At 41.6% G+C, this 16,294-nt stretch overlaps 1 protein-coding gene across 1 annotated transcript in view; it reads right to left on the reverse strand.

Annotated features, from left to right (window-relative positions):
* PolA1 (DNA polymerase alpha catalytic subunit) overlaps positions 1 to 13,092 on the reverse strand; it is a gene marked incomplete at its 5' end in the record, with an annotated part of 75,067 nt that extends 61,975 nt beyond the window's left edge. The window contains 2 exon segments of the mRNA XM_076192657.1: positions 62 to 333; positions 12,891 to 13,092. Coding sequence (XP_076048772.1) covers positions 62 to 333; positions 12,891 to 13,092 — 474 coding nt within the window.
* Between the last annotated feature and the right edge of the window lie 3,202 nt (positions 13,093 to 16,294).

Consider the following 16,294-nt stretch of genomic DNA (forward strand, 5'->3'; position numbering starts at 1 on the left):
CTGTTAAACAGTGGCCTTAACTAGAACAATAGAAGCACACAAAAATGAGACATTTTCTTACGGTAAGTTTTGGCATTTGTCCTCTTTTTAATTTTCCTAAACGAGACCACTGGGGAATCTTGTTGGTACTGATTCGGTGCAGCAGTACACTAATATCAAAACCAACAACATCATGACCCACAACAATGTCAGGATCAATTTTATGAATCTTAGCCAATAAGAAGGCAAGAAGAGCTCGTTCTGAATCCATACGTTCCACCTTGGTCGACTGGTATCGGCTCATACATTCTTTGAGGTCCCAAGGCCATGGTGTGTCAGATGGATGCGTCATAGCTTGGAAAAGAAAATTGAAATGGTCATATCTTCTAATACAATTCAGGTAGAAAATATTTTGGTTTATGACTGACATCAAGGGACATCCCCTATTGGGGTATTGGATGCATGTTATCACAAGGTAAAAATCTGCTCAGTAGCATGCAACTAATACTTTAGGGTCTACATGGGGGCACCCCTATGGACATATCATTCTGTCTGTGCTCGGGGAAATATCTACTCATGGAGAAATGACAATACTTTATTGTAATATGACTGTCTCCCCACTCTTAATAATGTCTTGTGGCACTTCTCTGAATATATATTTCCATTTCTGCCAGACCCTGAGGTAGGGTAGAAAGAATGCTGACACCAAATAATCCCACTTGGGTCATAAAAGGCAGCCAAAACAGCCAATACCCCCATCTGGAGTATTGGCTGCATGTTATTGTGGGGTTAAAAGCTGCTAAGTAGCATGCAGCTGATACTTTAGGGTCTATATGGGGTGCCCCTACAGACCAGAGCCACACATAATTTTGTCTGTGGTAGAGGAAATCTCTATTCATAGAGAAATGATACTTTATTATACTGCAACTGTCCCTCCATTATGCTGTCCCCCCAACTCTTGTTACTGTCCTGTACCATTTCTCTGAATATTCATTTTCTCATTTTGCCAAACACTGTAGCTGGGGAAAAGAATACTGCCATCAGGTATTTCCACTTGAGTCATACAAGGCAACAAGAATGGGATGGGAATAGGATTAGGCATCCTTCTCCCTGCAGCCCCAAAGGGGACATTCCAAAAACAAAGTAAATGTATAAGACAGTCTGGGAGGAGTTTTCCAACCAGTACCCTAAGGCAGTGTTTCTTAACCAGGTCCTGGGGTTCCACAAAAGATCCCTAAGGGTTCCGCGAGAACAAATGAGATCAACTAATGCACTTTTGATTTTTTATTTAATTTCATATGCGTAATATAATTAAACACACGACATATTCTTGATTATTGTAATAATGTAATATAGACATCATCCTATCTAACCTATTATTACAATGAAAATAAAATGAGAAAAATATGGTACAGTACTACCTCTCATTAACGGACTAAAAGGGGGGTAATGGTGTCCGTTGATGTGAATAATCCATTCATTTGGAGTGGTTTTTGGGTGGCATAGTGATTGCACGCACTAAACAGCACCAAAAACACTGAAAACACAGCAAAAACACCGCAAACACAGCTAATTACCGTCCATTAATAAGAGGTCTCACTGTATATGTGTTTTTTTTTTCACAGGGGTTCCTTGAGACATGCAATTTATTTTAAAGATTAGGCAAGGGTAAAAAGGTTGAGAAACACTGCCCTACGGTTTAGGTCTTTAATGTGCATGGATATGGTACAGATGAGATTAAAAGGAAAGAGATAAGCATAGTTTGTGAAAAGAAAGATGGATGTGTTGGCATTGAGTGAAACTAAGTTGAAGGGGCGGGGCATTTTTGAGTTTGGGAGTGTAGTTGGGAGGTTCTCGGGAGTGAAGAGAAGATGATGGAGAGAAGGGTGGCTATACTAGCAAGTGAAGAGATAGGTAAGCGTGTGGTGGAGTGGAAGGAGGTTTCTTTAAGGTTAATGTGGATGAAGGTGAAACTGGGAAGGAAGATGTGGGTTTCTCTAACTGCCTTTGGGCCTGGTACTAAGAAAAGTGTAGAGAAAAGGGAGGTCTTTTGGATAGATTTAAATGGGTGCATAGAGGGATTAGGAAGAAATGTCAATGTAGTGGTATTGGGAAACCTTAATACTATGGTAGAAAATGAACCAATAGAGGTGGTTAGTAAGTGTGGAGTTCCAGGAAAAAATAGTGGTGATGTGTGTAGAGTTGATCATAGCAAATACAGTGTTTTTTAAGAAAGTCAAGCATAGGTACACATGGGAGAGGGTGGTGAATGGAAGGGTGGTAGAGAATTAATGGACTATATAGTGGTAACCAGGATTATAGTAGGAAGAGTTAAGGATGTACATGTCCTAAGGGGAGAGAGTGAGGGAATATCAGATCATTTTTTGGTGGAAGGTAACTTAAGAGTGGAGGATAGATGGAGAAAGAGGAAGGACAGAAGGTAGGGAGGCGCTTAAAATGAATTGTTTAAGTGAGAAAGAAAAGGAGTACAAAAAGAAGTTGAGAGAGGAGTGGAAGGGAGTGAAGGAGGAATGGGGATGATTCAAGGAGGGAGTCATAAGAGGTACAAAGATGGTGTGTGGAACAAGGAGGATGGGAGGAAATAGAAGGAAGGGAAGGGAGTGGTGGGATGAGGAAGCAAAGGAGGTTGTAGAAGAGAAAGCTTTCACAGACTGGTTACAAAATAGGACAAGAGAATCATATGAGAGGTACAAAGAAAAGAGAAGTAAAGCACAAGATAAAGGAGACAAGTGTGAAATGGGGTAAGACTATGACAAATCTTTTAAAGTAATAAAAAGATGTTTTGGAAAGAAATTAAAAAAGGAAGAGGAGGCGAATCAAGTTGAGAAGAAAAGGTAAAGGTGCAGATGGAGAGGTGAAAAAAGAAGAGAAGGCAGTAAAGGGATGATGGGCAGAGTATTTTAGGGAGTTGCTAAATGTGGAGGATAGGGAGGGAAACAGATGTAGTGGGAAATGTTAAGAAAATGAGTGATGAGTGAGGAAAACGGAGAAATAAGGAGAGACGAGGTGAAAGCAGTTGTTAACCCCTTCCATACGGTGCTGCCTACGTAGGCGGCATGAGGAGCAAGTGGATACGCGAGGCTGCCATATCGGTGTCTTGATTATATTTATTGTAGTTGCCCCTGCATAATGATATACTCTCTAAACTGTCTTCATCACATTTTCTATGGTTATCAAAATTCACAGGTGAAAGAGAGAATGATCGATAAAAGCGGTGACTATTTTTTATGATGCAGCCCGAAGGGATTTTCTCCCCGTCCTCTCCTTATATGCAAGGGGGGACGGAGAGGGGGGGTCGCCGATTAAATGAAGCGGCCTTGCTGTGGATGTGCTGTGTTATGTATGTATGAGTATTATTACGAAACATCGTACGTCTGGCAGCTAATGCTGCCCGCGAGATTTTGGCCCGTAGTGAAGTGGTTAAGATGATGATAAAAAAAAAAAGTACATTTATGATGGACTGGCTGGTGGGGTTATCTAATGTTTGTTTAAGATAGAGTACAGTGCCAGACAACTGGAGGAATGCCTGTATAGTTCCACTTTACAAGGGAAAATGTGACAAGTGTGAGTGAAGTAGTTTCAGAGGGATCAGTTCAACCATTTCCATACGGTGATGCCTACGTAGGCGTCATGAGGAGCAAGTGGGTACGCGATGATGCCGATGTCGGCATCTTGATTATATTTATTGTAGTCGTACCTAAGTAACCTCCATTCTCTCTAAACTGGCTTCATCATATTTTCTATGGTTATCAAAATTCATGGGTGAAAGAGAACGAACGATTGAGCACTGACTTTATTTTTTATAATGCGATTATTATGACGCAACATCACACGTCGGGCAGCTAATGCTGCCAGACGTGCGATGTGCCCCGGAGTGAAGAGGTTAAGTGTAGTTGGGAAGGCTTATGGGAGGGTCTTGATTGAGAGGATTAGGAGAGGAACAATGTGAGGTTAAGACATGTAGGGGTTGCCTGGATCAGATTTAGATTTTTGTGGTAAGATAGATATGTGAGAAAGATTTAGGAAAAGGTAAGAATTTTTGGGGGGCCTTTATGGATTTGGAAAAGGGTAGAGAGGAAGGCACTGTGGGAGGTATTGCAGATATATGGGATAGGAGGAAAGCTTTTAAGAGCAGTCAAGAGTTTTTACCAGAGTAGTAGAGGGGGAGTGGGTGGGGGATATGGGGTGAGGGAGTATGTGAAATAAACTGACACAGCCCAAAGGGATTTCTCCCCATCTCCTTTTCTGCATGAGGGGACAGAGGGGGGGCACTGATTTAATGAAGCGGCCTTGCTCTGGATGTGCTGTGTCTTGCATCACTGCTTCTGACCCAGGGCAGTGGACAAGAGGCAGGGATGACCCATCATCCAGGAGGTGCCAAGATAAGGGGGAGGGAAGAGGGTAGAGGGGAGTGGAGTAGGTAGGGGATGGAATGGATGGGAGTGGTTTCTATGCCTTTGTTTTTTGGTTACCTCCCATGTAAGGGGGAAAAAAGCCTTTGGTATATGTATATATAGTAGAGATTGTGTTAGAATCAGAAATGGAGAGTGAATAGTTTGAGGTAAAGGTGGGACTTCACCAGGGATGTGTTATGTTGCCTTGGCTGTTCAATCTATACATGGATGGGGTGGTGCAAGAGGTAAATGCAAGGGTAATGGGTTGGGGATTGGAGATGGTTAAAGAAAATGGAGAAAAGTGGGAGATAAGCAGGTTGTTGTTTACTGACAACACTGGGCTTGTAGCAAGATCAGAGGAGGGTTTGAGGAAGTTAGTGACAGAGTTTGAGGTGTAAAAAAGAAGTTGAAGATAAATGTGGGTAAAAGGTGATGAGACATACAAGTGGAGAAAGTGGGAGTAGACTGAAAGTGATTATTTAGGGAGACTGGAAGAACTGGTTAGTTTTAGATACTTGGGTGCGAATGTGGCGAGAAGGGGAGAAGAGGTGGAGGTATAATGTAGATTAAAAGCAAGTAAATGCTTTGGGGGATTAAAATGTGTAATGTGAAATAGACATTTGGGAATGTATGCTAAGAGGAGATTGTATGAAGGAGTGATTGTGCCAACAGCACTGTATGGGGGCAGAAACATGGAACATAAGAGAGGAAGAGAGGAGTTTGAATGTGTCTGAGATGAAATGCCTGAGAACTATGATGGAGGTTACGAGGCTAGAGTGAGAAATGAGGAGGTGAGAATAGGGGTGGAAAGGGTATTGAGAGATAGGGTTGATGAAAGAGTATTGGGATGATTTGGACATATGGAAAGAATGAGTGAAGAAAGACTAGTAAAAGAGGTGTGGAAGGCAGAGGTGGAAGGAGTGGGGGTCGACCTAGGATGAGATGGATGGATGGGGTAAAAGGGGCATTGGGAAAGGGGCGAATGTCTGTTGAGGAAGGAATGAAGGGGACAGAAGATAGGGGTGAATGGAGAATGGTTGTGTATGGATGCTGTGATTGCATGAGGGGAAGTGGGTGGGGGATGGGGGGTGAGGGAGTATGTGTGAAGAATAAACTGACACAGCCTGAAGGTATTTTTCCCCATCTCCTTTTCTGCATGAGGGGATGGAGAGGGGGGGCCGCTGATTTAATGATGTGGCCTTGCTGTGGATGTGCTGTATCCTGCAATATTGCTTCTGGCCCAGGGCAGTGGGTGAGATGCTAGATGACCTGTCATCTAGGAGGAGCCAAGGTAAGAGGGAGGTAGAGGGTGGATGGGAGTGGAGTATGTGGGGATGGAATGGGTGGGAGTGGATTTTAAGCCTTTGTTTTTTGGCTACCTCCCTTGTAAGGGGGAAAAAAGCCTTTGGTATATGTATGTAAAATAGGATGCAGGATAAGACCTGGTACATACTCCCTGAAGCCCTAAAGGGGTAATAATAATAATGATAAAAAGAAGTGGGGCATCATGGCATAAAAGAGACTGGGAAGTTTTCCAACCAATTTGTGTCTTTTAACCCCTTCCATACGGTGCCGCACACGTAGGCGTCATGAGGAGCAAGTGGATTCGCGACGCTGCCATATCGGCGTCTTGATTATATTTATTGTAGTCGCCCCTGTTTTTACATTCTCCCTAATCTGCTCTTAATCCCATTCTCTGTGGTTTTCAAAATTCACGGGTGAAAGAGAGAACGATCAATATAAGCCGTGACTATACTTTATGATGGGAGTATTATTACGACACGTCGTACGTCTGGCATTGGCTGCTGCCCGCGAGATTTAAGTCCCATAGTGAAGTGGTTAAGGTACATGTGTATGGTATAGATAAGAGTAAAATGGAAGAGACAGGCAGTATTTTTGTGAGAAGATGCATGTGTTCACAATAAATAAGACAAAGTTGAAGGTTAACCCCTTCCATACGGTGCCGCACACGTAGGCGTCATGGACTTAGATCTCAGTGGCAGCAGCCAATGCCAGCCGTACGACGTGTCGTAATAATACTCGCATCATAAAATATAGTCACTGCTTATATCGATCGTTCTCTCTTTCACCCGCGAATTTTGAATACCACAGAGAATGGGATTCAGGGCACATTTGAGAGAATGTAAAAACACAGGGGTGACTACAATAAATATAATCAAGACGCCGATATGGCAGCCTCGCGAATACACTCGCTCCCCATGACGCCTACGTGTGCGGCACCATATGGAAGGGGTTAAGGTGATATTGAGTTTGGGACTGTAGGGGGAGTGTTGGGAGTGAGAGGAGGAAGAGGGAGGGAAGGGGTGGCTATACTTGTAAGTGAAGAGATAGGTAAGTGTGTGGAGTGGAAGGAGATTTCTTCAATGTTAATGTGGATGAGGGGGAAACTGGGAAGAGAGATGTGGGTCTTTGTAAGTGTGTATAGGCCTGGTAATCAGAAAAATGTTAAGGAAAGGGAGGCATTTTGGATAGAGGGTTCAGGGAGAAATGTCAATGTAGTGGTATTGGGAAATCTTAATGCTAGAGTAGATGAACCCATATAAGGAGTGGTTGGGAAGTGTGGAGTGCCAGGAAAAAATCATAATGGAGAGTTGATGGTGATGTGTTTAGAGACTTGATGATAGCTAAACAGTGTTTAGGAAGTCAAACACAAGTACATATGGGAGAGGATGGTGGAAAGAAGGGTAGCTGACAGGGCTTTAATGTACTATATAGTAGTATCCAGGAGAAGCGTACAAAGAGTTTTGGATGTACATATTCAAAGGGGAGAGAGTGGGGGGAATACCAATAATTTTTTAGTAGAAGGTAAGTTGAGAGTGGAAGATAGATGGAGAAAAAGGAAAAGGACATTAGGTAAAGAGGTGCTTAGAATAAACTGCTTAAATGAGAAGGAAAAAGAGGAGTACAAGAAGTTGAGAGAAGAGTGGGAGGTGAAGTATAGAGGTAGGAGTGGAGGAGAATTGGGGGGTGTTTCAAGGAGGGAGTAAAATGTGAAAAATTGTGTGTGGTACAAGGATGAGAGGTGATGATGAACCAAAGAAAGTTGTTGAAGAGAAGAAACAACCATTAATGAACTGGTTGCACAACAAGATGAGATCAACACATGAAAAGTAAAAGTACAAAGTACAATAAAGGAGGTAAAGAGGAGAGCTGACAATGGGGGAAGAGTGAGTATGATGGGAATGGTTTTTATGCCTTTTTCTTTTTGGCTACCTCCCTTGTAAGGGAAAAAAAACATGTATGTAATAAAAAGATATTTTGGAAAGAAGTTAAGAGAGGAAAGGGAGGTGAATCAAGTAGACAAGAAAAGGTAAAAAACCCTGATGGAGAGATGATAATGAAAGAGGAAAGTGGTGAGAGGAAGAAAGGCAGAGTATTTTGGGGAGCTCCTAAATGTGGAGGAGGATAGGGAGGGAACAGTGGTTGCAGTGGGTGCTAAGAAAATGAGAGTAATGCATGAGGAAAAAGGGGAGAAATAAGAAAAGATGAGGTGAAAGCAGTTATCAAAATTATGAGAGCAGGTAAGGCACCTGGGTTAAATGGGTGTCATGCAGAACATCTAAGAAAGGGAGGTACAGTGATGGACTAGCTGGTGAGGTTGTTTAATGTTTGTCTAAAGGCGGGTAGAGTGCCAAAGGACTGGAGTACACATATAATTCCATTTTACAAGGGAAAAGGGGACAAATGTGATTAAATTTCAGAGGGATCAGTTTGTTGTGTAGTTGGGATGGCTTATGGGAGGGTTTTGATTGAGAAGAATATGAGACGAATAGAGTGGGTTTATGAAAGGTAGGGGTTGTGTGGATGAGATTTTTGTGGTAAGACATTAAGAAAGCTTTGGCAAAGGATAAGGGTGTTCCCCCCCTCCTTTGTTGATTTGGAAAAGGCTTATGACAGGGTAGACAGGAAGACACTGTGGGAGGTTTTGCAGATATATGGGATAGGACAGATGGTAAGGACAGTCAAGATTTTTTACAAGAGTAGTAGGGCCTATGGAGAAAGTGAGCAGTTTGAGATGAAGGTAGGACTTCACCAAGAATGTGTCATGTTGCCATGGTTATTCAATATGTACATGGATGGGGCAGTGCAGGAGGTAAATGCACAAATAATGGCCAGGGGGTTGGAAATGGTTGAAGAAAATGGAGAAAAGTAGGAGGTAAGCCACTTGTTATTTGCTGACAACACTGTACTAGTGGTAGGATCACAGAGGGGATTGATGAAGTTAGCAACATTATTTGGGAAGGTGTGCAAGAGAAAGTTGAAGGTAAATGTGGGTAAAAATAAGGTGATTAGACACCATGTGCTTAGTGCCCCTTTCTGCAAGATACTAGGTAAAATACATGTACAGTAAAGGCCCTTGTATCTGGCACCAATGGGTCCAAAGACATACTGGATACAAGAAAATACCGGATAATAATAATAATAATAATAATAATAATAAAAAAAAAAAAAATCACTTAGATAATAAATACATCGCATATCTATATATTATAAATTCAATCAGTACAGAGTAAATCCAATCAATATACATCAATTACAATCACCACAGCATCACCAGTCATCTTCTTCACTCTGCCACCATCAGTCTATCCTTGCTATGTTTGAATCCTTTGGCGGCTTCCTCTGCTTCACTGGCTAGTGTAGATGTCAGTAAAACAGGCCAGTCTCATCAGCATTGTAGATCTGCTCTGGTTTCAGACTGTAATTGGCAACCAATTTTGCAAAAAAAAAAAAAAGTGCTATGCATCCGTGTATGCGAGAGAAATTGAGATATGAGATGTGAATCTTTACCAAGAAGGCATAGCTTAATTAACATATCTATGAACTCTGCAGAAGGTAAATCAGCAGATTTTGCTTCCCTAGCCACATCAAGACCATTCTTGAGTCTGTGAAGCCATCCATCTGAGAACTGGCATGATTCTCCAATTGACATTTTTCAACAAAATCTTTGGCTTTTTCTTGCAGCATTGGGCCTGATGTAGCTGCACCTTCAGACCTTGACAAAACCACTCGTACAACACTATGTCCAGCATTTCCACACATTTATGTTGTAGAGTGTGGCGGTTTTCTGCAGCTATGGGCATGTCACTCAACTTTACAAACTCTTTTAGTTTCTTGAATTGGGCCTTGATATCGTAAATGGTAGACGAATACCGTATTCTTCCATTAGTATTTTTCTATTTTCGCCATTCTCCAATCTTCTGCATATGTCCACCTTTTGCTTAAGTGAAAGCACCACACGTTTCCTCTTCTCAACCTTGGGCATGATGAAATAGAGTTGGCTAACACGTGGCACAAGAAGTGAATGGGACTAAGAAGCTCTGGTGGTGGCGGGAGCAACTACAACCATGCGCAGGAATTTTAGACACGTGCGGGAAAATTATTATTATTATTATTTTTTTTTTTTTTTTTTTTACATCTGTATCGCAATTTTTAAATTTTCGTGAAAAATATGCCAGTTATTTGAAGTACCGTATACTAATAGGATGGATATGAGGGCTTTTACTATCTATATACATAAAATCATGTTGGATCCGATCAGTACTAAGCTATCTTAAGTTGGATAGTGAGATATAGGATCATGAAAGCATATATAAACTGAAATGGAATTACCAGTTGCAGATCTGGAGAATGATGCAGAGTACAGCAGAGAAGTACACAAATGGAGCAAGGAACAGCAAGAGGTCATAGGTCAATACAACAACAATGGCATAGGGCAGTAGTGCCATCACCAATCATGCTTAGTTCTTAGCAAGATTCAGATAGGTTGTAAATTATAAGTTGTAAACTTTCTTCACACCAAAATATAGTGGAAGGATTGTGTGCCAGGTAAATAGGAACATAGACTAGGCCTATAGATATAGCAAAATACCTGCCATTGGCTCTTGTATGTGCCCCACATATAAAAGGAAGGTTGTATGCTGTAACACATACTCACACCCTCATTCAAACCCCTCATATCTTGTAAGTCCCCCTCTGTACATATTCTATATTATGTATGTAGTTATATTTTCCATTTTGCCTTTATTTCATATCCAGTGTAAGAAAGCAAACCTCAAAACTATAGGTATAAAGCATGCTGGTAATTGGATTGATAGAACTGATCAAATCATGACCAGGTTTGATACAGTAAATCAAAAACAACACACCAGATCATGAAAAGACATTTGGGAATGGATGCTAAGAGGAGATTGTGCCAACAGCACTGTATGGGGCAAAGACATGGAACATAGAAGAGGAAGAGAGAGTTTAAATGTGTTTGAGATGAAACATCTGAGAAGTATGGTAGGGGTTACTAGGCTGGATAGAGTGAGAAATGAGGTGAGGAGGAGAGTAGGGGAGGAAAAGAAGATGGGTGATAGGGTTGATGAAAGAGTATTGGGATGGTTTGGACACATGGAAAGAATGAGTAAAGAAAGAAGTGTGGAAGGCAGAGGTGGATGGAGTGAACAAGAGGGGACGACCAAGGATAAGATGGATGGATAGGATAAAAGGGACGTTGAGCAAGAGGGGGATGACTATTGAGGAAGGGAGAAGGCAGAAGATAGGGTTGAGTGAGGAATGCTGTGTATGGATGATACTATGGTGAATAGGGATTAGGGAGTGGTTATGTGTGAATGATATTTTGATGCAACCCGAAGCGATTCCTCCCCATCTTCTCTTTTTCTGCATGATTAAATAAAATGGCCTTGCTGTGGATGTGCTGTGTCTTGCTGCATTGCTTCTGAACCAGGGTGATGGGTGAAATGCAAGGATGACCCATCATCTGGGAGGAGCCAAGATGAGAGGGTGGAAAGGAGGGTGTGGTGAATGGGGGCGGAATAGATGGGGATAAAATGGGTGGGGGTGGAATTATGTCTTTTGACCTAGGCTACCTCCCTTGTAAGGGGGAAAAAGCCATTGGTATATATATATATATATATATGACTGATATGGAAATAACACAAAAATAACAGCAATAACACTGGGTTTCAACCAACTGGTCGACAACCGAGATGGAAGGTGGAAATAATTTTCATCAAACCAATAATCTGACAAAAATGATGATTTGATATTTCAGTTTAACATCATAAAACTCCCTATCAGTAAGTTAGGATGGTACCACTTACAGAGGACCTTGTAGCATGGAATATAATGAACCACACACTTGGTATAACTTAAAGGAGTGTCGCATCACTTTATTGAGTAGGTGATTTTTTTTTTTTCAAATATGTGTTTAATGAATATAGGTATAAATATCCCTTACATTAGTGTGTAATTCCTCAGGGTGTTGTGTTCCTCCCATGTATATATAAGGCATAGTGAATATTCAATGAAGAAAAAGTGAGCTCTATTGAAGCTCTAATTACTTAATGGAAAATTCTTCCACATCATTCAGCTTAGAGTCTGGGAAACAAATCTTACTGAATACATTTTTTCAAACTAATACCTCTGATTTTTTATATGTTTCTCTGAATAATTAAAAAATGCTTCAAAATTCAGGTTTCATAAACAAAAAGGAAAAAAATCCAATTTCTTTTATTTTTTACTGTAGAAAATAAAGAGTATGATTTTACTTTCAAATGAAACAAAAATGACAAAAATCTATAAAGAACAACTGAAGATATTACAACAGAAAGAATAAAAAACAAACTTTACAGGACGGGGGATTTAAATTTTCGCAACCATTTGTTTGATGGTTGCGATGTATAGCAAATCTCCAATTTCCTCTTCTTTGCTGATGAGGTGTGAGGTGAGGGTGAGTGGTGTGGGTGGAGCTATAAGGTGGCATGGCTAGTAAATGCTTGCAGAGTGCTGGGCACAGCTTTGCTGCTTTTCTCCTCTTTTTCCTTCTTGTTTCTATTTCAGACACTCATGGGCCCTCTCTATATTCTGCTGCTTCACTCTCTTGTTTCTTGTTAATTTTCCCCATGATCACAGCAACAATACAGGGCAAGGAATCAAAATTGTTGCGTACTGTGAGAGCGCCAGGAGCAATGTCACCTTCCTTTGACCTTTTCAAGAGTACTGGTGCCCTGTCCACTGTCTTTGTGGGGTATGCTGGTGGGAGGAATTGCCAAATATCTCCATAAATACAATTCTGTAGCAAAAAACTATATAGCTCTAGAAATGTTGATGCTATTTCAATATACAGAATATTTTTTTTATGCAATGGGGTTTCCAGAAGTTTCCAATATTTTATCTATCTTATTCTTAAAAAAAAAAAAAACTGTATAACTTTTTATGAGTGTCGCCACCATCATAGAGATTCTTTTGAAATGTTTACCTAAAATTCGCTCATGTACCAGAATTTTTCTAAATATCACTAGCGATGCTCCCTTAACTCACTGGTGGCATGGTTTGAACCACCATCATCTTGGCCTCTGCTGCAAGTAGTGATGCCCTAACCTGTTTAGCCAGTGAGCATCCTGACAAAAAATATCAGAGTATTAAATAAAAATTAAATTTTCACTTTATTTCAGTGCGTCCACTTACCACAAAAATGCTGTTGAAAAGGTGGTTGGGGTGGTGGTTTGTCCAAGTGAAACTGTGTATGGACAAGGCAGCCAGCAAGAACAATCTCATTCTGGTGAGACTTAGGATTTACAGTAGTTTTGAAGTTGACAGTCATAACCACTAAAGGTGGAGGTGGTTTTCCAATTACTGGGACTACATTCGCAGTTCGTGTACACACTGCCTGAAACGTTAAGTCACTTTAAGAGTGGGCAATAAACTACCAAAATGTTATATACATGACAGATTTTCTTCTTTTCAATTTTACCAGAAGTTGATTACAGAATGATTGCCATGTTACAAAATGGGGTAGGAAGGAAGAAGATAGAGACAAGGGAGAGTAGGGAGAGGAAGGAGAAAGGAACCAGGGGAGTGGAGAGAAAGGAGAAAATGGGGAAGAAAGAAAAGAAGAGAGAGAAATGTGAGAGGTAAATGCAAGGGTAGTGGGTTGGGGTTGGAGATGGTTAAAGAAAATGGAGAAAAGTGGGAGGTGAGCCAGCTGTTGTTTGCGGATGACACTGCGCTTGTGGCAGGATCGGAGGAGGGATTGAGAAAGTTGGTGACAGAGTTTGGGAGAGTGTGTGATAGAAGAAAGCTGAAGATAAATGTGGGTAAAAGTAAGGTGATGAGATGTACAAGGGGTGAAAGTGGCAGAAGTCTGGAAGTGAGCATTAAGGGAGAGCGACTGGAGGAAGTGGATAGTTTTAGATACTTGGGTGCAAATGTGGCAGGAAAAGGTTGAGTGAAGGTGGAGATAGAATGTAAACTGAGAGAAGTGAGTAAATGCCTTGGTGGATTAAAAAGTGTAATGAGGAATAGACATTTGGGAATGGATGCTACGAGGAGACTATATGAAGGAGTGATTGTGCCAACAGCACTGTATGGGGCAGAAACATGGAACATAAGAAAGGAAGAGAGAAGGAGTTTGAATGTGTTTGAGATGAGGTGTCTGAGAAGAATGATGGGGGTTACTAGGATAGATAGAGAAATGAGGAGGTGAGGAGGAGAACAGGGGTGGAAAGGGGGTTGGGAGATAGGGTTAATGAAAGAGTATTAGGATGGTTTGGACACATGGAAAGAATAAGTGAAGAAAGACTACTAAAAGAGGAATGGAAGGCAGATGTGGAGGGAGTGAACATGAAAGGACGTTCTAGGATGAGGTGGATGGATGGGGTGAAGGGGGCTTTGGGGAAGAGGGGAATATCTGTTGAGGAAGGACGGGAGAGGACAGAAGACAGGGGTGAATGGAGAATGGTTGTATATGGATGATGTGTGATGCATGAGGTGGAATGGGTGGTGGGGTAGTATGTGTGAGCAAATTTTGACGCAGGCCGAAGGGATTTCTCCCCGTCTTCTCCTTTATGCATGGGGGGACGGAGAGGGGGGGTCGCCGATTTAATGAAGCGGCCTTGCTGTGGATGTGCTGTGTCTTGCAACACTGCTTCTGACCCAGGGCAGTGGACAAGGTGCAGGGATGACCCGTCATCCAGGAGGTGCTAAGATGAGAGGGAGGGTGGAGGGGTGTGGAGTGTATTTAGGGATGGAATAGGTGGGAATGATTTTATGCCTTTTCCTTTTTGGCTACCTCCCTTGTAAGGGGGAAAAAGCCTTGGTATATGTATGTATGTATATACCTATTGTAGGGAATTTTCCCTCTTACAAGGGAGGTAGCCAAAATCAAAAGACACATACCCACCCATTCCACTCCTATCCATCACCCTTTCCTCCCTCTCATTTTAGCTCCTCATGGATGACGGATCATCCCTGTATTCTCCCCACTGCCCTGCGTCTTGCAATGCAGCAAGACACAGCACACCCACAGCAACACCAGCCATTTCACTTAATCAGTGATCCCCCCTCTCTGCCCCGCCATGGAAAAAAGCTGATGGGAAGATATCCCTTTGGGCAATGTCAAAATATAATTTACACATACCCACTCTCTAACCCCCATCTCCCACCTTCTCCCTTCCCTGCTCAATGCTTCTTTCACCCCATCCATCAATCTCATCTTCGGTCACCCCCTCATGTTCACTGCATCCACCTATATCTTTTAGACCTCTTTTACTAAACTTTCATCAACCCTATCTCCCATCTCCTTTTCCCCCCCTCCTCTCCTCCTCACTTTACCCAGCTTTGTAATCCCTACCATACTTCTCATGTTAAAATTCAGAATAAGACTCTTAAAACTGATCAATCAACAGGGTTATTCAAAGGAAAAAATATGCTCTAACAGTATGTCCAAATTCTTCTGCAAGCACAAAGCACACATATACCTTTAACAACTGCAGATAAATGGCAATGGCGGTGGACTCATCACCCTGGTCCACGAATCCATCTGTTTTGTGGACACAAGCGCCACTACCAAAATCCTCCTCCCTACCACAGAAATCCAATCTATTCTAATCTGTACAGGCAACAAATCAACACAGATAATAGTTAACATATACACCTCCCCCAATCATCATCCACAGTTCCAAACAGCTTCAGGTCTCAACTTAATCAACTAGCCATAATCCCTAACCTCACCATGGGTGGTGATTCAACGCCAAGTCGTCGGCCTGGTATGCCGACAATCCTGACACAGAGGGCTTCATATGCAGACTCAACTTGACTCACTGACCATCATGAACAACACACATATTTAAGAAAAAACTTGATGCTGAAAGATACAAAGACAGGTCACCACGAGCATAGCTCCCTTCCCGTATAATACAACTAGGTAAATATCTCTCACCTAGCCCTCTACACTCCCTCCTCTCCTGATATCACCTTCTGCTACCCCTGCCTAACCCCAACAACTTTAAGGAGAGTGGTCAGATCCAAGGGATCTGACTACTTTCCCATCATTATCACCACCAAAACAAGATACACACCCATGTTGGCCACAGACACACATACACCAATAACAAGAGAGCAAACTGGGAAGCTTTCACTGAAGTGACAATAGAACATTTTGAGACAGTTAACAGTACAACAATCACAAACATAAACAATGCTGTACACATTTTTAATACAATCATACAAAATGCTGACAAGAGATATATCTCTAGAGGCAACAGAAAATCACACAACCCCAATTTCACACCAGAAATCCAAGGCCTCAATAGACAACGAAATACACTTAAACACAATACCCACACACCTATCCTTCAAAACCTAGTGGACCAAATACAAACAATAAACACAGAGATTACCAATAAAATACATAAAAAAAAAAAATGGCAAAAGTTTGTCAATACACTTGATCACAAAACAAACACCAGCAAATTGTGCAAAACACTCAATAGCATTACACTATCCAACAGTAACACAACACACTCTCACACAGCAATAACCACAACAGATAATTTACCTTCAAACAGACAAGCAAACACACTCATAAATCA

Source organism: Oratosquilla oratoria, chromosome 11 (genome assembly GCF_046742065.1).
Source record: "Oratosquilla oratoria isolate Oo_2021 chromosome 11, ASM4674206v1, whole genome shotgun sequence".
Lineage (NCBI taxonomy): Eukaryota > Metazoa > Arthropoda > Malacostraca > Stomatopoda > Squillidae > Oratosquilla > Oratosquilla oratoria.